The sequence below is a fragment of the Saccoglossus kowalevskii genome, chromosome 6, assembly GCF_978046115.1.
Source record: "Saccoglossus kowalevskii chromosome 6, keSacKowa6.1, whole genome shotgun sequence".
Classification (NCBI taxonomy): domain Eukaryota; kingdom Metazoa; phylum Hemichordata; class Enteropneusta; family Harrimaniidae; genus Saccoglossus; species Saccoglossus kowalevskii.
This window is the reverse complement of record NC_140646.1, coordinates 29,198,260-29,219,416: the sequence shown is the minus strand read 5'-3', so window position 1 is coordinate 29,219,416 and position 21,157 is coordinate 29,198,260. Positions and strand designations below refer to the sequence as shown.

Genomic DNA, 21,157 nt, shown 5'->3' with positions numbered 1-21,157 from the left:
ACCCTTTAATAAGCTGCTCTGATTGGTCCAACAAAAGTATTTGGAATGGGTAACCAATCAGGCACACTCTTGTAAGCAGCTTGGTCCATCAAGGGGGAAAGTGAACAAATTCTATTATATCTTGTAGTACAAGAGAGTGCAAGGAATTCACACAAGATATTGTCAGGAGCTAGCTATATAAAGCATTTAAGATAGCATGACCAGAGACATTGTTGTTGGAAGTACTGTGTTTTTTATTTCATAATAACACATTTAACTGTGGACTACATTACAGTCTTTACTTCTCTTTTAAAAATACAAACAACAAAATGTCAATATTATAATAATGGCAATACAGTGCAAATATACTCTTATATTTCATCTTGGTAAAATAATAGTGCTCAGTTCGGAGCTTACTTACTGAACTCTGTATCCTATTTGATGCCCTAGCTTTCACATTTAAAAAAATACTTCCTCATATTTTTTCTCTCTTGTTTTCAATATAAAGTGGATAATACCATTATATGTGCTTTCTGTATGAAGAATCTAACACTTATTAAGGCACTTGTCACTTGGTATTGCACTTAGCATCGGCTTCAGTTCTTTGTCTTTTTTCTCAAATTCTTTTGGTAGTTTCATTTGCAGAAAAACTGCAATAAATCTACTCCATGTTTTTAAGGCACAGACATTTAATGTAAATATGGGAAAATGAACTTCAATATTGATTATAAGGACATAGAAAGTACAGCAGATACTGTTGACAATAAAAGTAGTTTTAAGAAATTTGAAAAAAAATGATCATTTTACAAAGACTTTCATTTAAGTTTAACATCTACATCACAACAATTAAAGTTTAAAATGTTATTCATTTATAATAATTTACTAAATTATTAATTGCTAAACTTTCAAATCAAACTTGTACATGCTCAATTTATTAACAGAAAATAAAAAGTTTTTTTAGGTTCAGTTTTTTCCATTGCTCTGCTCGTTCCAAATTGACCAATCAGAATGAACCTAACTCCTGGACACTTTTCCTGCCACAGTATTACATAAGGACTATTCTGATAGGTTAGCACCAAGCTTTCTGATCGACTCAAATCAGGAGTTTTATGAGCTGTGATTTGTGGTTTTTCCAGGTTAAAGAAAACAAAAATAAAACTTTTCATAGACACATGATCAGCACTCAGAAATCAGAACATCTAAACTGTTGCATAGATGCACCTTTTAGACAATGTATTCATAAACTGCGTAATAGTAATTTCTTATTTGTTTTTTCTCAAAAACAATAAAATAATAAATAATAATTTAAAAAACATCTACCGGGGTTAAGATATTCAACTGAATATTGAATAAAAACAGGCACAGAACAAATAACAGTTACTGTGTCTGAATTGAATTATTAAGAAGATACTATATACACAACTAAAATATAAAACATGCCATTAGTCTAGGAACTAGCAATCTAAGTCTAGTTGTGGCATCTTTTTAAAAGATGCAAATTCTAGTTATTTTGGTTTGTAAGATATTATTAATTAAATCATCAATTTTGAATTGAATCTTTTCAGCGATTCTCTTAAAATTAATTTGTCTATTCAAGGCTTGCCAGTTTATTGTGTTATCTGCCTGTTTTGACTATATATTTTAGATATATATTTTTTTAAACATATTTAACTGCAGAGCAGTTGGCAGTACAAGTGCATTGGTTTAAAATAAAATGTTTTCTGTAGCTGGTCAGGTTTGATTATATGCTCTACTTGCACGTAGATTGGCTTCTGGATGAATTAATGGAAGACATAATTCAAATATATTTCTTAACTTCCCCCCTCCCCCCTTTGATGACAGTTGCTCTTTGCAACATTGCATTGTCGCATCATATACGAGCACCTCGGTAACAGCTTACAAGTTTTTAAAAAAAATTTTGATAATAGTTTTTAAAAAATGAACAAAAATTCAGTGATTTCAATGTAAAATTGGATTTTCATAGGACTTAAAATATTCAAGGCACATGGGACTGATATGGTTTAAATGGCTTTTGAAATGCATTATATAGGTTATATTGCTTTGAAATCTAATATTACAAATATGGAAGACACTAAAATTATTTATACTCTGATCCCAGCGTGGTTTTGTTTCAAGCAATGTAGAGCTCCACATAGCGCGAGCCCAAATGTTGTCTGTTCTTGTTGTGAACAGCACGGATAGCAAGATCCGGTGAATGAAACGTGACTAATGCGTCACCACTTGGTCGCCCGTCTGGGGTGTACTGGATCTGCACATTTTGGTGGGGTACCTGGTTAAAAGAGAAAATAGAAAACCATGAGATTAGATGACAGCTTATAAGAGTGAATTAGAGATGACACCAATTTTACCAAAGTCACCAATACCAAAGACAACAATACCACAGACACCAAAAAGCCTATCAGGAGAGTCACTTCCACCATATGCTACACCATATAAAACAAAAATAAAATACCCTAAAACTGGAAAGAAAATCAACATTAATGAATACTACTCACAAATATTGAAATCTAAATGTAGAACATACTTTGTTGAAAGTTAACACCCAATGATTTAGTATTTGTTGCGTGCACTTTGGGTGTGTTTAAAGCTGAACACACCCATCTCACCAAGTGTGCAAAACCATATTATCTAGTGAAAGTACCCAGTATTAAAGAAACAAGAATATGTTATAGGAGAGGGGTAGTTTGAAGTGGGTGAGGCACTAACTGCTAGGGAAATAGTCATAAGGGGTGCATGCTAGTGCTGATAATATAAAAGTCGAAAAAAGTGCAGAAACCACATTAAAAGTTTTAGGACACGTACATTTATCTAAAAGCAGAGAGTTAAGCCTCCCTTCACATCAGTTCTGAAAAGAGAAAAATGCAAGAAGTTAGGAGTGCTATTTCCCGGTAGAGTAAAAAAAAACTTCCACCAATCTACAATCCCTTTGTACACCATACAATAGCAAAGAGTCAACACAGATAATACTCCACCCTAACCCAAACTGGCCAACCAGCCAATAGAGATCTAATTGTTTAATACCAGTACCCCAGACTGCCAACGCTAAGAGAACACCTAGACATTGAACGTTCATTCTCTACCTATATTTTGGGTAACCATGACAATGTCCATTGTTATTATGGATGTATTGGACGGATAGATAGATGGATGGATGGGAGGCACAACTTCATCGTCGCCTGCATGGTACTAATTCAACTGCCATTCAGTCTTTCTACGCTGGGATTGCACCACAAGTGCTAATACTGGTGGTGGTAGTAATCCTTTTTGTACAGAAATTTTAGAGAAATTAGGTTTTCTGTCAATGATACAGTTTGTAAACATGAAGACTATGCGCATTTGACCATCAACCCTCCTTTTCACCAGAATAACCTCTTCTACTAAATTTGTGTTGATTTTTAGACATATCTGAGGTATATATATATATATAGATTGAAGGGATGTCTCTGTAAAGAATGTATTTTTAACTTGTTCATGTAGCGTGTACATTTCAATTACTAATATCCGGGTTAAACTACACACTTGATTTCAAATGAATTCAATAAAAACATGATATCTGATTGTTTATTATCCACAGTTTATACTTACTGCACTGTAGTAAAGATATTCCACTTCCATACTGACACATGTATATAGTTCCATTGAGTAGTGTTCATTTTCTCTTGCCTGCCCGGCCCGCCCACCCGTTAATGTTTGCCCAAACCACACCCATCATGTAAATTGCATGTAATGTTAGTTTCCATTTTTCACACCCAATCCCGAAAACTGACACCCAAAACTACCCATAATCAAAAGAATCCATGGTAACAGTTGCAATGGCTGCCTACTAGTATGCTACTCCATTACCAATGCCCATAATTAAGCAGTTGTTTGTTATTTGTGAACACCTCTACTGAACTTAACACTGGTGAAATGTATGAGAGTGAAACACCTTTCGTTCTAAAGTTTTGACGAACACAACTAATCCTGCTAAACTATCAAGTAGGAAACCTTACCCCGTATCCTTGAAAGAATGAAACTATATCATTGACTGAAGTGGTGAACGGCAGACCCCTCATGCGTACTACAGCTCCATTAGGCGTTTGATAATATGCTTGGCTAGTTGGTGATACAGGTGGGCTAGGGAAGTAATACAAGGGAGGTGCATAATAGGCAGGGGCTGGTGGTCTTGGTGGCATAGGCAATGTACCGGCCATCACTGTGGCCGCTGGTGGAGATGGTATTGTCCCGGGATATGGTGTGAATTGAGCCTGAGCAGGAATTGCACCAGCTGTAAAAAAAAATATTTTTCTACTTTCACCATCGTTCATTGTACAATTATAAAATACTACAGGTGTATTATTTAAAACGATAATTCTATGTAAACGTCATTTGTTATATAAATTTTATGTGGAAAGTCGTACAAATATATTTTACTTGAAAGATGTAAAATTCGAACTGCTGCCATATATTTGATTATCATGCTTATTTACACTTCAAACTGGTCGTTATAATTTTAAGACCTGAACTTAATTTTATTTTTTAATTCAACTAAATCTGCCATAATCAAAAAAGAAGCCGACATCACAGTAAAACCACCTGTTACCAGTACGCATTTAAATCTGTATAACGGAATGTGAACTCACCAGGTGGAGACAGTCCACCTCTGTTCAGGGTACCGCCCATTAGAACAAAGTTCATTTCATCCCCAGAGCACTGGAACACCTCAATGTAGCGTTCACCCATGTGTTTGCGGTGGCATTGTTGAGCTGCATGCAAGGCCTTTTCGGCTGAAATCATCTGAATGAATGCATCACCCGATGGACGACCCTGTCAAGTGGAATAAGTAAATAAAGCAGAGGAAGGTCAGATGCATGTTGTCCTTAGTGAACACCACTTAAGTGAATTATTAAAATGGAAGTCATTCTGTAAATACTACCACCACCAACAAAATGTTTTTGCTAATAAAGTCAATTTTGTTGCTTTTTCAAAGCTTTATAAATGTAATTTTTGCTATTATAAACTAAATTTACAGTGAGCATTGAAAGAAATTCATTTCAAAATTGATGATTTAATAAATATACAACTACACTTTTGATCTTTTTTGAAACTATCGTATATAAATTTTCATAAAGTACTTCATTTCAGAATTCACATGTATTGCAACATAATTACTAATCCATTAAAAGAGTCAACGTTGTATATCTGTTTCTCAACAAAAATCGACCAACTTTATCACTAACCTGCTGGTTGAGTACCATATGTACACCATGAGGTCGAATATAATGAGCGAATTCTCCCAAAAATTTCATGATATCTTCGACCGAGGCTGAAAAGGGAAGCCCCCTCATACGAATACAGTCTCGTACCGATCCAGAGGTGATCATCTGTTGTGGCAGTATAGGAACGGAACCAGTTGGTGGGGGTCCATTGGGAATCAAAGGATGTTGTTGGTAACGACTCAGCACCTGAGAAAAATAAATAAATGATATAAATAAAATATAATGAGAAGTAGTAGTATACACTGTTTGTGATTTTGAACAAAAGATGCGGTTTAATCCATAACACACTTGTATTGTGTTCAATAATAGCAGTCTGTGTCCACTTTACAGGAATGTCCTCCCGGCTCATTTCATAGAATGACAAGATAGTGTAAAATGCATACTAGAGGGTCTGGATGGTGCCACATAGCCATCAGCAAGCAGAGTCAAAGTCACAAGCAGAAATCAAAAGATTGAGGATGAATAGAACAGAGATGCACAGAACATCACACCGCCTTAAACTCCCAACGCCATGATAAAAACGAACAAAATGACTACTAGCGTAGGGGATGCAAATTACAACCACATCTGTGCTCCAAGTAATTTGTATGCAAAATTTTCACTGTACACGTCACTCGTTCACACCATAATCAGTAATTCACTTGAAGAAAATCCCTGCAGATGTCTCCGGCAACAGTTGTAACAGTTATCATTTGTAGATGCCTTGTTGCCATAGAAATTAGGACAGCCCATCATGACATGAATGGCTGTCCAGGAGAAAATGAACAACCCCTCTTTTAGCATAAGAGGATTAGGTTAAAAGATTTAAAAATAAGTATTTAATCCAACAGACAACATTCTCTTCTCTCTATATTTACCACTGAAAGTTTTGTCATAAAAGTATCAAGCACTCTGTGGGTTTCACCAGCTGATGCACTATGTAGTTTTGAAGGTACTATATAAATACATCATTAAAAATAATGTAGAATAATGTTGGAATAGAATAACAAAGATTGACTGGTATTTTCTTTTCACTCCACATATTGAGGAGACTAAGAAAATAATGTACAAAGAAAAAAAAAAATTTGCCAGTCAGAATAAATTAGTGCCAGCAAATCCATAAACTCAAATTGTAATCTTCTCATTTGCATGATATCTATACAGTTATTATTTAAATCCTCAGTCGGTTGATTGTTTGATTTTGGTAGATGGATGTTTATTGTATCTAGACTTTTTTAAATTGACAAAACAGACAATAAACTTGTTAAAATGTTACCAGCCTGGGCACCAGCTGCTATTATAAATAACTATAGAGGGTTAAAAATGTTTTTATTATGAAACACCAGTAAATAGGGCTGAATATGAACTTGCAAATGTAGTAATATGAACTGAAAACAAGACAACTGAAAATCCAAAAGGCTACAAAAAAACAAAATTTCATCACAGCAGCATCACATATTGTGCTAACCAGACAGAGTATCAATGATTTTAGTTAAACTGTTTTGCTCACCTGTTGAACTTCTGCTGTAGTACTTCTAAAAAGTTCAATATAACGAGATCCTAGATTTTCTTTGTGTTTGGCTAAAGCTGATGTGGCATTTGCTTCAGTAGAGAAAAGCACAAAGGCATCTCCTGTAGAACGACCATCTGGATAACGAACGAACAGGACTCCTTCCTCAGCGCCAGATACTGGACACTCATCACCGAAAAATACAAGCTGTAAACAAAGTGTTAATAAATAATTGAATATTCAGTTGTAAATTGAAAACTAATATGAAAGGCAATAAATACATTTTGATTCATATTTCATTTTATTTCCTCAGTATTATTCAAACAAATTGGCATTTATATCAATTTATATTTTCAGATTAATCAAACTGTACATTTCAGGTAAATAGTCCTTAAATACAATGGTAAATGTTGATGTGTAAAGTTGCATAATTGTATTTCCTAGGACATTCATGATATAATTAACAACATGTTAATTTTATGAACAACAAAATTACCATCTCATTATTCAGATGATGCATTACAGCAAGTCATGTTTCCATGGCAATGCCCAGAGAAATGTAGTTTCTTTTCGACACTGGACATCTGTTTGTCAACCTTTTATAAATTTTATAATTTTTTTTTCTTTGAATAAACAATTTGGGAATGGAAAAAATAGAACACATGTTACAGACTTTTTGAACAGAGCAAATGACTGTATTACACATCACGTCACGGAAGGCAGCTGTTGTTCTGCCACATCCCAACAAATCCAGCAAATAAACATTTTGACAAAATGAAATAATAGTGAATTGCCAGAGTGTATGTATATATTCATTCTGTGGATTTTGTCTGAAAACGAAATATATTCTCCTTTAGTTTTAAAATAACACACCTCTGGTTTTAATGTGATATCAGCATGCACCGGATTACTATGCATTGTTTTGTAAGAGAATTTGTTGTCATAGATTAGCCCACAGCTTGCATCTTTGTGTGCTCTCTCTATCTTTTTCTCGCTCTCATTTTAAAGATAGATGCAGTGACATGTTGCTGCTACTGCATAATGTTTTAATCAATAACACGACGTAATTATATTCGATGACGTTTTCAAAAAAAAAGATTTATGAAATATTTTTGATACATTTCCCCTCCCCAATGTGTATACTTGTATTGTAATCAAAATCTAGATTTTCAAGAGGAAATAAAACAAGTTATTAATCTCAATGTTGCAAAAAATTGGATGTGTGGGTCCCCTCCTCCAAACCCCATTCAACCTACCCTATGAACATTTCTATAACTCATGGTGGAGAATAAATAATAAAGGTCAATGATTTTCGTCATCAAGAGTAATTAAATTGGCAGAGGAATTCATTGTTATGATTACATTGATATATTGTTTAATAGCCAGTTTACTAGTGTTTAGCATATGATATTCATATATTGTAACCATATTGTTACCCAGGAGTTAGAGCTGCCAGAATTAAACTCTAAGCTGAAACCCTATTTTTAGATCAAATATTTAAATGACAGGGTGTTGGCTGTACACTGATATCAATGAGAGCTTTCTAAGGTAGATACCATGAACACAAGGTGTGCTTTATAAACCAAAATTCTCCTTTGAAACCTGTGGGATAACTATACCCACCCCACCCCCCACCCCCCCAAGGCACAAAACCTTGATTTACAGATTCTTGAAACTAAACTGCAAAATATTAGTGAATTACCATTTGAAATTAATCATAATGAAAAAAAAAAATTTCTGTTGGAACTGGTTCACTTTTGTTTGTTGATTGTGTATAGCATGAAGACTGCATTTGAATTGTTGCTGTTCAATAAACTAAAACATGATGATGTTCACCCATGAATTGCTAAGGAGTTTGTTAACTTTTTTCAGTCATACCTGGCACAGGTCAGTGTACAAATATGAATACACTAGTTACTGGCATTTATCAAGGTCTCAGATCTATTTTTGGAGGAGTGTATAGAAAGACATACAATATGCTCTTAAATGAAAAGGTTTTAAATGATTTTCAAAACCATTACATAAGCCCACTATTTATACTAGAATGACACATGTTTCAATCCTCGTTTATTTTAACCAGTTATGAAAAAAAACAATGCTACAGAGTATTGTAATTTAACAGAAAAACTAGCAAATATACAGGAAATATTTCAAGGCCACATTGACTAAATGTTGTAATATGATCTTTATAATGCAAAGCAACACCAAACATTTCAATTATATAGATGTTTATGCATATTTTCTGAAATGTTGATTTAATATGGCTTGAAAAAAGAAAATTTGTTTGGTAATGGAATAATAGTTTTAAATGAGCAGTAATTTATTTACCTTAACAATTTATGCTGACTGCAGCTGGTTGTCTCTTACAGTGTACTCACTAATCTGTCACTTTCAAAAGCTAATAATCAACTAGGTAGGCAATTTAATTAAATTCTAAATAATAGCAAATGACTTAGGATAACATGGATCTACTCATTATAGAAACCCCTGCAAATAACCATGTGTACATATGTATTCTAAACCTCATCCATGGGAGAAAATATTAAAAAAGACTTAAAAATATCATTAGAGTGTTATTATTTGATGTTATAACTCATGTTAAATGTCCTAAATATTTAACTTTTTCAAATATTGCTGTATTTACAATCCCAAGACATTGCCATATTTTGTTTTCCCCCATTCACTTTAAGTTTTTGGACCATCATCTTTCTCAATTCCTCAAGGCAATACTATAAAAACCATATGGCAACGACATTTGATCTTGGTATAAAAGCATTCACCATATGCCGACTGTTCTGCAGTCTTAATGCAGGTAGGCAAAATTAAATTCACTTTAGAAATTAAAAATAGCATAAATATATTTAAAATAAAAGATTAATGTTTATCATACTCGTACTTTTAGTGCAGGCTGTAGTTATGTTCAATTGTTGTATTCTTATGCTATGATAATCAAACTTGTTTCAAGGCCAGAGCTATAATTTGCGACTAGAATATTGCCATTATTGTTTGCATATTTTTAGCTTTTTCACCATTATTCAGCATATTACTAGCTATAATGGGTTATTTTAATTAACAGTTGCATTTTTTTTTTAATACTTTTGATGTTGTTAAAGTGCTCTCCTCCAAACAATTGTTAATCACACACCAGTAACGCAAGTTTGGTTTCAACAACGACAGAACAAATAACATTACCATCTTAGTAAGGCTGGAGAAGCCAAGTGGCAGATGAAAAGATCTTTCCACATGGCCACCCCATGGTGAATGTGTGAACAGAGATTTTGAGAAAAGGCAGTCTGTGAACAAGGTCAGGCCAGGTGAGTTATGAAAATGACAGTCTGAACAAGGTGGTAAGTTATGAATAGGGGCAGTCTGTGAACAAGGTGGTGAGTTACGAAATGGGGCAATCTGCGAACAAGGTGGTGAGCTATGAAAATGGCAGTCTGTGAACAAGGTAGCAAGTTATGAATAGGGACAGCCTGTGAACAAGGTGGTGAGTTACGAAATGAGGCAATCTGCGAACAAGGTGGTGAGCTATGAAAATGGCAGTCTGTGAACAAGGTGGTAAGTTATGAATAGGGACAGTCTGTGAACAAGGTAGTGTAGTTTCAAAAAAAAAAGGCAGTTCGAACTCTATGCAAAATTACATTACTATTGATGTTAGTGTATTAGTGTTTGGTCAACAGTTTAGCAAACATTGTATTGCACTTTATTTAAACATTTATAGCCGGTGACAACTTCTCATCTGCCTTTATCAGTTTTAAATTTAAATTTTTTATTTTATGTTGTATAAAATATAAATTGGGAAACTTATGGGGGCAAGTCAATGAGAAAAGAAACAAAACAATTAATGCTCTTAAATGGTGAAGAAAGGGAGACTAGGAGTATGTATCATCTCTTTGGTTTGAAGGTAAAAAAACTGACTACTCACCACATCCTTTGCTGTTGCTGTGAACGGCAAACCTCTCATTCTCACTATGATGTGTCCATTATCTTTGGCTAGGAAATTACTTGCTTCGCTAGAACTACCTGTTTTATAAGGAAACAAAAAATTCACTGGAATGATTGACTAGCAAAAAATAGTTTGAAGAGTGATTTACAATTGATTGATGATTCTGCCCAGAACATAATAGAATATACAGACTTGTACGTCTATAACACTATTGATATGGGCCATTGACAGGCCATTTGATTTATATTGATCAAGTCATTGAATGGGAGAGTAGAGGACTGTTCTTTATGTCAAGTGTCTAAAGCAACGAATAAAACTGCATCTTTTGTCAATGTACAAGCCGCCTTGTCTATTATCTAATAAAAACTCTGAGAACTGACATGTTGGGTTCGGTTCTAGGGTTTGCCAATTGTTTATCTCTGGGCTAATTATCTAAATAAATAAGTGAGAGATGGAAAAACCAGCCCTACCACCATTGATCCTTTGAGAAGCATGTTTAGGGTTGGGTACGAGATGAAGAGTTTGTGCCTAGAGGGGGAATTGATTATAACACTGGGTTGGGTCGTCAAGTACCTTGGACTCTGAACGCTTTATTTCTATACAGCCTGAGTCAAGCCAGCCAACCAGGCAAAACAGTTATATTGTGAAGGTGAATTTGACATTTAAACAGAAATTGTTTGAATAGCATTCATTGCCATTATAACAAGTAATATCATTTGTGAAGTTAAAAGATCAACAGACCTGGTGCCAATAATGCGCAGGGGTTTGAGCCAACCCAGATTACAGAGCTAAGAATCTGTTCAGATTGTTGTAATTCATTGTGTAAAAGGGGCTCTTAATGTCACATTTATTAGTTTTATTTCCTAATAAACCCAACCTAGATGGCTGTCATAAAAAAAAAATCAGACTTTTTTTTTGGTGTATTATTTCAAATTTGAAATCATGGCGTGGTTGCTTAGAGAGTGTTCGCAGTGCCTTTTTTTTGCAGTGTCTAGCTTGCAATTTTTCATCTTCACCCCCCCCCCATGATTTCAAATGGCCGTCCCCTAAAATTTTAAAGAGCACACCAAGATGAACAAGTATCCAATGATCTCACCTGCAGCAATCTTGAGAAATTCTTCTCCTGTTGCTTTATAAACCTACAAAACAAACAAATTTAACAATATAAAATGTATTGGTTTCTTTTTCACAAACCAATGTACACTTTGCATTTAGCCTGGTGAATATTCCTGCAACATAAAATTACCTAAAATTAAAATAATTCTACTACTGTATAAACATAAAACAGTTAACCACATTTGAACTGTTTTTATATTTGCGTTATTAGTTCTTTATCTGATTGCAGCCTGTTGCATCGATATTATTAGTTTGTCTGTAAACAAAGCTCACCTCAATGTATCGATGCCCCAAGTGGTGCTTGTGCCTCTGTAACGCTAGATCTCGGTGCTCTGTGCAGGTAAAACGAACTAAAGCCTCTCCATTGCGTCTGCCTTGGGGATTCAAACACAACGCAACACCACCCCTATTGGAATCAAGTGCGTAAAAAACATTAAACAGTTGATAAAAAATAAAAACGAATAGATAAATATAAAAGAATTGATGTTCGATTACAAAAACATAAATTTTACTTTTTAAATTAATTGGTTGGGTAATCGGCGAGGGTAGTGTAGTTTTTTAAATGTTCATCCGCCTACTCAGTTGTACATTTCCTGGCCAAATCTGCGTGAAATTATTTCCCCCAGCTTGGTGGGATTATTTGCAACATTTGTTTGAGATCTGTGCAATTTAGTACGATGACGTGGACCACCATCGGTAAATTTGTCACCAGCATGGTCTGTAAATTTATGCAAGAATTTAGTGTTTCTACCAGTCTAAATCAAAATGTTGTTAGAAATCGACAATAATTAATACTGGCACCCCCTTCCACCAATTAGCTGTCACGTTGACCGTTGGTCGATAAAAATCGTCTGCTAATTTTGTGTATCTTCCTACAAGACGAGATCAACCGAGTTTTAACTCTTGTTTCTTTTCTTTTGAATTCAGCTGAGATGGGAAGAGTTCGTCATGGGTCACAAGTTTCTAAAATAGACAGACAACAGAGGACAAAGCTTTTTTTCTAAGTGACCTTTCAAATACTTTAGCTTCAGTGATTTTTTGACAAATAAAAACTAAGAACATACCTGGGAGGACAAAAAAACAAAATAAGCTGACATGGGAATATAAAGGTCTAAGCAAGGCCATTCATTGGCACAGAAATGTTTACTTACTTTCCAATGTCCAGTCCCTTGAAAAATTTAGCTACATCCTTATCAGATGATTGCCATGGCAACCCCCTGGCTTTAATCACGTGGTCGTTGTCAACAATTTCATGTTTGTTGCTGTTGACGAAATGAGTGAAATTAGTTAATGCAATCCGACTAGACTCCATGCTGGCACCTTGATACCAAGAACACATTGAGACCAGCGACAGTGAGTTTTGAGCCAGGACTCTTACCGTCAAATGCATTTTAAATTTGTGTCATCACATTTTATTTTGTTTCCAAGAAGTGCATGTTGTGTTTAATGGAAGTTAATACATTGACAGTCTCAGTAATGGTACCTCCCTTTCAGGGTAGCACAGAAGTGAGGAATTCAGCTCGTGTACCAGCAATACATTGTTGTTCAGCGAGCATGACAAGTTGAACAATTCAAACACGACCCGCCATTGTTGCAGGTCGATTGTACGTACACTGTGTATTGTAAACTATCTATGTGGTGAAGACCAAGCCCTAATGCATGGACAATATTATGTGGATTCATTTCAATCATCTGATGGACGGAATAACAAAGATTTATTAACTAATCTTTGGGGCCTGGACCATTTTGATAACAACGAATTGGGACATTCTGTTAGCAGCGGCATTGTCAGGGTACATGCCAGAGACTAGCGAGATAGATAAATATATCGCGGATTGTCAAATGCGAAACACAGGTGCCTGGAAAATCAATTGGCAACCACTGATCTTTGTTATATTCCAACTATAAATTCAATTACGTAAATCAAATGGACAGGAGAGGCTGCATTATTTCATTAAACACCAATAATGTTAATACCACAGATTTATGCTATCGCCAACCTTTGACCAGGTCCTAAATTTAAACTCTGACTGCTCCCATGGTTTGAAGTACATGTACCATTATTACACAGAAATAAACTTTTCCCAAAGTGGGTGCAAGCTTCATATCCACATTGAACCCATTTTTTCCCCTCACTTTGAAACACGTTTCTAAACTTACCATGTTCCCGTCTCAAATTTTCTCTGAATGATTTCTGGTGATGTAAATTTGTGCCCTGGGGAAGGGGAAGACAACAGTTCAACGATTAATAAAGGGCGATTCTATTGTGCAAAATATCACGAAAACAGTCGTATACAAAATAGAATAAGAATGGGACTAAAACCAACACAGTAGGTAGTAATATTTATATTGAAAGCACAATTTTATGAACCACAAAGGTTCTTATTATGATGTTCTCTGTGCTGTTGCTGGTCTCTTGTTTCAAACATTATAATTCAGAGTAAAAAAAGAAGGTTGCTGTTGAAGTTTTTAAAAAAAATTGCTTTTTTTCACAATTTTCTACATGATACTAGTAACCGTATTGATCAGCATTCAGTGTTAATGCGTTTATGGCAAGGCATGTTTAACACTTATTGTGTACACACTGTAAATTTTGTTTGTTCAATCGTTAACCATGTTAACCAGAAATTGACACTCAGTGTTTTCAACGTAGTTTACAATATAATCTAGAATTGTTTGCTATGAAAACACTTCCCATTGATATTCTCACGATATTCGCACCGAAAAGCACAAAAGACAACGCAATAAATGAACAGATAGCAAGATTCCAATTTGGGGACGAAAATGTCAGTTTGTAGATGGGTGAATATTTATTCAGCATATTTTAAAGCTTGATTCGTGACATTTTTTAAAATACATATGCCAATAATATTGCCTCTGTCCCAATGTACAATGTCTGCGCATGAGCAGTTTGTAACAGCCGGGAGATACCGATTCTGTATATTGTAACATCTGGTTTGTCACTGCATACAATTACTGTTTGTACAATAGTTCAATGTTACAAACTGCCCCGATTTTTCTGAATGTTACACATGTCCTCCCAACTGCTGTCTATTTCTGAAAAATGAATGGGGCGTGAAAAAATAGTAAATTCTTGGTAATATAATCGAATCTACAACAATCTGTCATGTGATTTATTTAAATATGGCGTATCCTGGGGAGTCCACAGGTGTTTGGTGTGTTTGTTTGTTATCTAATCTCTGAAAAAGATGCCCCGATAAATTGATATCCAATTGTAATTATTAAAATGTTAGAATGTTAAACTTACCATCTGATATCAACCTCTGTACAAGAAGACCAATTGCTCTGACGTCACCAGTGGCGTGTCGTGTGTTGGGAGTTATATCGATTTTTAAATCTGGAGGAAAATGCGTGTTAAGGAAACTGACAGAAAAGAATGATTTTTAAAGAAAAGGCAACAAAATATTGATGCGCCTAATAATTGTCTTGTAGCCGTAGCGTATCTGATAACCGAAAGATGTGACGAATCATAAGGGTGGAGTCGGTGATGCCAAGCCTGATAAAACGCCGAATTACGTATGCGACACAATAAATTGTAAAATATTCCGAAACGCATTTTTCGTTCACTGGTTAAAAGTCTTATTATTTTCCAGTTGACGAAAATGTAAAAATTGCAACGTCCGATGTGCATTCAAGCTAAATTACATAATTAGTCGAAATGCTATAAGAAGCCACCAGTTGCATACAATTGAAAGCTACATTTATAGACATTCACTGCAGAAAATACGGGCGGGGAACGGGTACTAACATTTGAAGCAAATTGTGCCGGCCTTAACTTGCACCATGTTTGTAACTTGTTTTTTCCCTCTAACAAATTGGTAAATCAAATATTTAGACAATTATATTTTTAAAATCTATTTCAAGGCATTGTCCCAACTAGTTTAAATTTATTGACATTTTTTTGGCAAACAGTTTAACTATCGAATGTTGTGAATTTAGTCGTGCGATGCATTTGCCACTGACACAAACGCGCACGCCTGGCACCAACTTTATGGCAGTCATTTATGCGGGTATCGAGTCAACAATTGGTGTGCAGTTCGTATACACGACAAATAACGACAGTAGAACACCACGGGTCTGTTCGTAGTTACTCGTCTTTTCCAGAGAGTTTATCCTTTGTACAAATAAGATTTCGTTTTGGTTCAGGGATCGCAAATCGCGCTTTATAGTGTCCGAGTATATACATGTAGTGCTGACATATAACCTCCAAGTACAAAGATACCTATGAATCAAGTTTGTATGCAATATAAATCATTCTAAAATGAAAATGATATTTACGATTATAAAAACATGACAACAAAACAATCTGAGCTGCTATTGTGTGGTTTACAAAAGTCGCAGGAACAGAGCCTCAAATACAAATACTATATTGAATTATACAAATTAAAATATGCAAATTAATGCGTACAAACATGTTGAAATGTGTACGACATTTAGAGAGTTATTTTGATAACAGGATGAAGCTAGAAGCCAACACATTTACATTTACTTCGTATGTATACGTGTCGACAATATTTCACGTCATGAAAATAAATGAACAAGGATATGGTTAAATGAATATGATTTTAAAATACAGAAATAACTACACTCTCAACTAAAAAAATCCCGAGCAAGGGCGATATCAACCCCAAATTAAAACTAAATATCAGTTCACTGGAGACATTAACAAAACTATTACTGTTCAATTTTATTTCAGTTATATTTTAAATAAATATATGAATATTTATGTTAATATTTATCTAGTTGTGGCGCATTCAAAATTATTAATGATATTTTGTAATTGAAATACGGTCTGGGTATTATACATGTGCATGGGTCAGTTAAAAATAGAATGTGCTGAGGCCGTATTTAGTATCCATGGATTGAAGGGGCCACCATTCTGTTATGGTGTTTGACAAAATGTCGTGTTAAGAGAAAGCGGACACCTGATAAATAAAATGTTCTGATATTCGTGTCGAAGCATGCTGTGGTGATATGGTACATTACCATGCACGATGGTGACAATAGTTGGACAAATACGGTTTAATCCAGCATTATAATCACTTGTACCTCAATTAAACAAAGGGTACAGACTGAGTGATATCTCGAGGCTGCCAAATTAAAATGAAGCACGATGCCACCAAATCTATCCTCATGACATTCTAAAAGGACCATCACCTTCCGACGGATATTTTTTGGCGTAAATCATCCACTAAATGTGCAGGGTAGTTTAAAAGTACACCGAATATAACTTGAATACAACTGAAACTGAGAACTACATTATGGCCCGGTGATGGTGTCTTCTCACTCGTGAGAAAGTGTGTTGGAATGAAACACGGAAAATATCGATGAATCAATAACCAATTTCCCGACGTACGCGATCTATTGAAATCTATTCGACTTGGTGGACGCCCATGAAAGACCATGGAAATTTACAATAGTAGAAACGAGTGGCCTATTCTTTAGTCCTACACTAAGCTCTTTTGTAGACTTTGTGTGTTAACTGAATTAAGCGACGATGCATAACAACATTTAAAAAAATTCCTTCCATAGAACAGTCTCGCCTATGCCCTCCAATACCCAAAACATTGTTTTGTTGCAGGGAAAAAAATCATCAGTTTTCTCTGCGACTTCTCAGCAATGATCAGCCAAATAAAACAATGTCACTCAAAAACAACCAAAAGGCAGAGTAAATCATTTAATCTGTTAGACTTTTTGACTGTTTTTATTAACTGCTTCAGGGGTTGAAGTCTCTGTTCTCAGAGTGCTAGGGTTCGTGGTACATTCCGTTGAAAGGACCATCCCAGTTTGGCGGATAATTAATGATCCTTGCTACGATTTATGACTACATCTATACAAATACCAGAAGATATGGCAGCGCGTTTCCGTGAGATAGGTACGAAAATGCGCATTAGTATGTGTTGAAGGAGGTAGAGACCTGCCCATTCATGCCCACCCACACATTTTTTTACGGATTATATAATTCACCCACCAAGCTGAAAAATGGCCCAATTTTAAAAAAAAGTAACAACCTTGAAATCATTACCACGGACAGACAAATTGATTTGATTAATGGTATAGTATATAAGCTGGGGTGCTTTCACGTTGGTTACAGAACCTTTTGCAACGGCCTGTGGAGGACGCTATTTTTGGGAGATGAAATACTAGTCAATACTCGTACAGTACAGAAAATGAACTGTTGTATTTATCATAAAGTGACTCAACAAACATGCGAATGATTATAAAATTCCTACGTCACCCAGGTCAGATTACCAGCAATGAAAGGGTGGGATGAAACAAAAATATCAACACCGGTCGGAAATTGTCCTTTACTTGGCCTCGACCTGGTGTCATTTCGCAGGGATGTAAACAACGTGATATAGTGTCGCTCATGAGCCTAGGGGGTTCGTTAGCAGTAAAACATTGTGTTGCGCATCTTTTCTATTTTGGTAATAAATAATGTGAAGATAATGTGAAGTCTGGTACTGGGTAATAAATAAATGGATGTTTTATATGGCTGTGAAGTAGGAGCCTTTCAAGTAAAATACGCATTTTATTTGCGCTAAAGACTAGGGTGTTTCTCGGATTTCAAAATTTCACACCGTGTTTAACACTGAGCGTAACGCCAGTAGTGGAATGCTAACCTTGTGAACCGCCCACTGTTTTCAAATCGACACTGCTGCGCCTAGTGGCAGTACAAAACCAAGGCTGATCTCTTCCCAAGAGGTCATTTTTTTCAATTCTAGTGCTATCTCGACACAAGTAACAAATTAATAATTCTTCTACTCGCGATGACATGGCGATGATAGCGATATTAACGAACACATGTACTTAGTTCGTTGTACACTTTGACCTTTGTGTACAATCATTGACACACTTGGGCGAAAATATTAAAAAAAATACACAAAAGGATACGATCTGCCATCTCTTTCAGTGAATTAACTTGTGGTGCTAGCGTGTAAAATCGACGAAATTCCTTACGTATATCGAAAAATTGATAGTAATGTTCGGGCAACTCGATTCCCTTATTGGCGCACTGCGGATGCAGGCACTGCCGTAAGTGGAGAGACCCATCAATGCAGAAACAGAACGTTGCGCCTTCCGTAGAATTCAGTTCGTTACGTATGTGGGTATCAAGCTATAGAAAGAATAGAACAAACCATGAAAGATACGGGTTGAAATGCATACCAACTATAAACACGGTAATATCATGACGCCAAAGACGTGGTAGCGCACAGAATGCATTATGACGACAGCGACGACCACCATGATCCCCGTTGAATCGTGCGACATGAATCAATCTATCAAGCTTGTTAAAAACAACGGAAACTAGATATATGCATTACAGACGTAGTTTGAATGGGCTCACTCGATTACAGTACTTAATCTAATTCCGGTGCCAATTCTCCCGATGTTATTAACAACGAGGTTGATCGACCTTACGATCAGCGTTGAAAGCAACAAGTGCTTGTATAATGATGATTTAAAATCAATGACATTGCCGTCATTTAATGCAAATGTAAATTTACTAATCTGATAAGACGGCGACGTAATTTACACACCATCGACATGCCTTCCCGGTCATATTTCATTCTAATACCCTTATATGTTGAATGTAGACAGCGCAGCTGGAATGTAAATTATTATACATTTATTCGTCACAAGCCGAGAATCTTACCTGTTGAATGACTGATTCTAGTGGCTCTGCATTTTTAATGGCCTCTTCTTTAATCCCCAGTTCCGAACAGTATTCCTCAGACACTTCCGTATGATCAGCCTTGACGAACGACTGTTTTACGCTAACAACCTGTTGATGAAATGTACACGATGAAATTAACATTAGTCGGAAATCGCACAAGTGCTTTGCTAAACGTGCGTGAATGTTTGCTACGGCAATCAATTCAATGATGTTACGGAGTCTGTATGTGTACATGCGTTCCCATAGATTAAAGTGCTACCGGCGAGTCGCTCGCTGCATTGAATGGCAGCGTGTTATCGAACCCACCTTGTTCGTTTCTACGTCGATGACCATCCAAACTAAAAAAACTACTTCACATTCGTCAGATCCTAGGTACGGTCCTCTCTGGCCCGGTGTTGACGCGAATAATACCACGAGATAGTTATATGCTGTTGCCATTTTGCTACGGTTCACCCACTACAGTGCAGAGCCAGAGTTGGAAGCAATGAGTTGATGCCCGTCTTTAGCTTGCTGATGAATGCAAACCAAATGTTTTGTTAGAATACGGTTCCATGTGCGGGTTAATATCTTTGTTAATAGCTCCCTGTGATTGGCTGAAAGCCTGGTACGTGGCACGTCAATGAATAGGGTGGGTGCGTACGCACCTATGGGAATTTACTGGACCCTCTAAGTGAGACCAAAAATGCTCTTAAACAATATTTGGGATCAATTCACAGGTTCGGTTGTGAATGCTACTTTGCAATATAATTATATCTTTCTACATTATTTATTCATTATGACGTAATAACAAAGGACGGAACCCATATGCTACGATTTAGCCCACAGATGTAATGATTTATCGCAGGGATCATTGATTGTTCGTCCCTAAGGTGTTCAGCATGGCTGCTGATCTGTGACAATCTATACCAGCCTAGATAGTCTTAATACAACTACCAAAACATCACATGAATAATTCTGTTAGCATAGATATCGCAGCCTTCAAGTGCACTGGTATGGTACACAGTGTATGTTTTGGTCGAGCTTCTAATTTCACTTTACCAACTTTAGCTAAGGATTTCCAAGCCGATTTTCTGGGTATTTAGAAGCTGACTGTCATCACTATGTAATTCGAAACTCGTTGGAATCTTAAAACGCGACGGGTTTTAACGATTTTCAAGTTTAGCCACTCACCTGTAAAGCTCCTGTAAATCGTGGAGTATCGTGTAGGCGTGGCTGTCTGATAACGCCGCGGTACACCTTGGAGAGGCAAACCAAATGCCGGTAAAATAGCGGTAAAATGTCGTATGCAGGTCACAAAGATATTGTCGGTAAATCAAGCAATCTTATTCGGGTGTTTTTGGTGTGGAGATTCTTTTATTGATAATTAAAGGTGATGGGTACAATGTGTGTTTTGGTGATTTCCACAGTCGGCTCTGCTTGACTACGTTTTGGTATGGGCTCTCTTAAAGCGGTGGTGAACGTATATAGTTAAATAAAATAACAAGTTAACTTATAATATGAAGGGTATTTCTTATATAATTGCTTAAGCAAACACTTGGAGTTTGCGAAAATGCCTACATATTGCCTGGTTACGTATCACTGGTAAACTCAACCGACTGATAACTATTTCGAATCTTTTACTGGTCATTAGGTGGCCTATTTACAAT

General features: G+C 35.9%; 1 protein-coding gene across 3 annotated transcripts; it reads right to left on the bottom strand.

Annotated features, from left to right (window-relative positions):
* Window positions 1-1,715: 1,715 nt before the first annotated feature.
* On the bottom strand, window positions 1,716-20,038 carry LOC100371726 (epithelial splicing regulatory protein 1-like). 3 transcript variants are annotated; one of them, XR_014929706.1, is made up of 16 exons: window positions 19,818-20,038; window positions 19,491-19,619; window positions 18,728-18,950; window positions 15,081-15,170; window positions 13,973-14,027; window positions 12,964-13,074; window positions 12,086-12,218; window positions 11,793-11,835; window positions 10,676-10,773; window positions 6,748-6,954; window positions 5,220-5,444; window positions 4,623-4,806; window positions 3,993-4,267; window positions 3,081-3,260; window positions 2,803-2,845; window positions 2,010-2,269 (listed from the first exon to the last, which is right to left on the bottom strand). XR_014929706.1 is itself a non-coding variant. In XM_085500329.1 (15 exons), the coding sequence occupies exons 1-14, from the start codon at window positions 19,947-19,949 to the stop codon at window positions 2,840-2,842; spliced, it is 1,911 nt and encodes a 636-aa protein (XP_085356455.1). In that variant the 5' UTR covers window positions 19,950-20,038; the 3' UTR covers window positions 2,010-2,269; window positions 2,803-2,839. The 3 variants fall into 3 exon arrangements, 2 of the variants coding, with proteins under 2 accessions (XP_006818259.1, XP_085356455.1); XM_085500329.1 differs by lacking the exon at window positions 3,081-3,260; XM_006818196.2 differs by lacking the exons at window positions 2,803-2,845; window positions 3,081-3,260 and having other exon boundaries at window positions 1,716-2,269.
* Window positions 20,039-21,157: the final 1,119 nt, after the last annotated feature.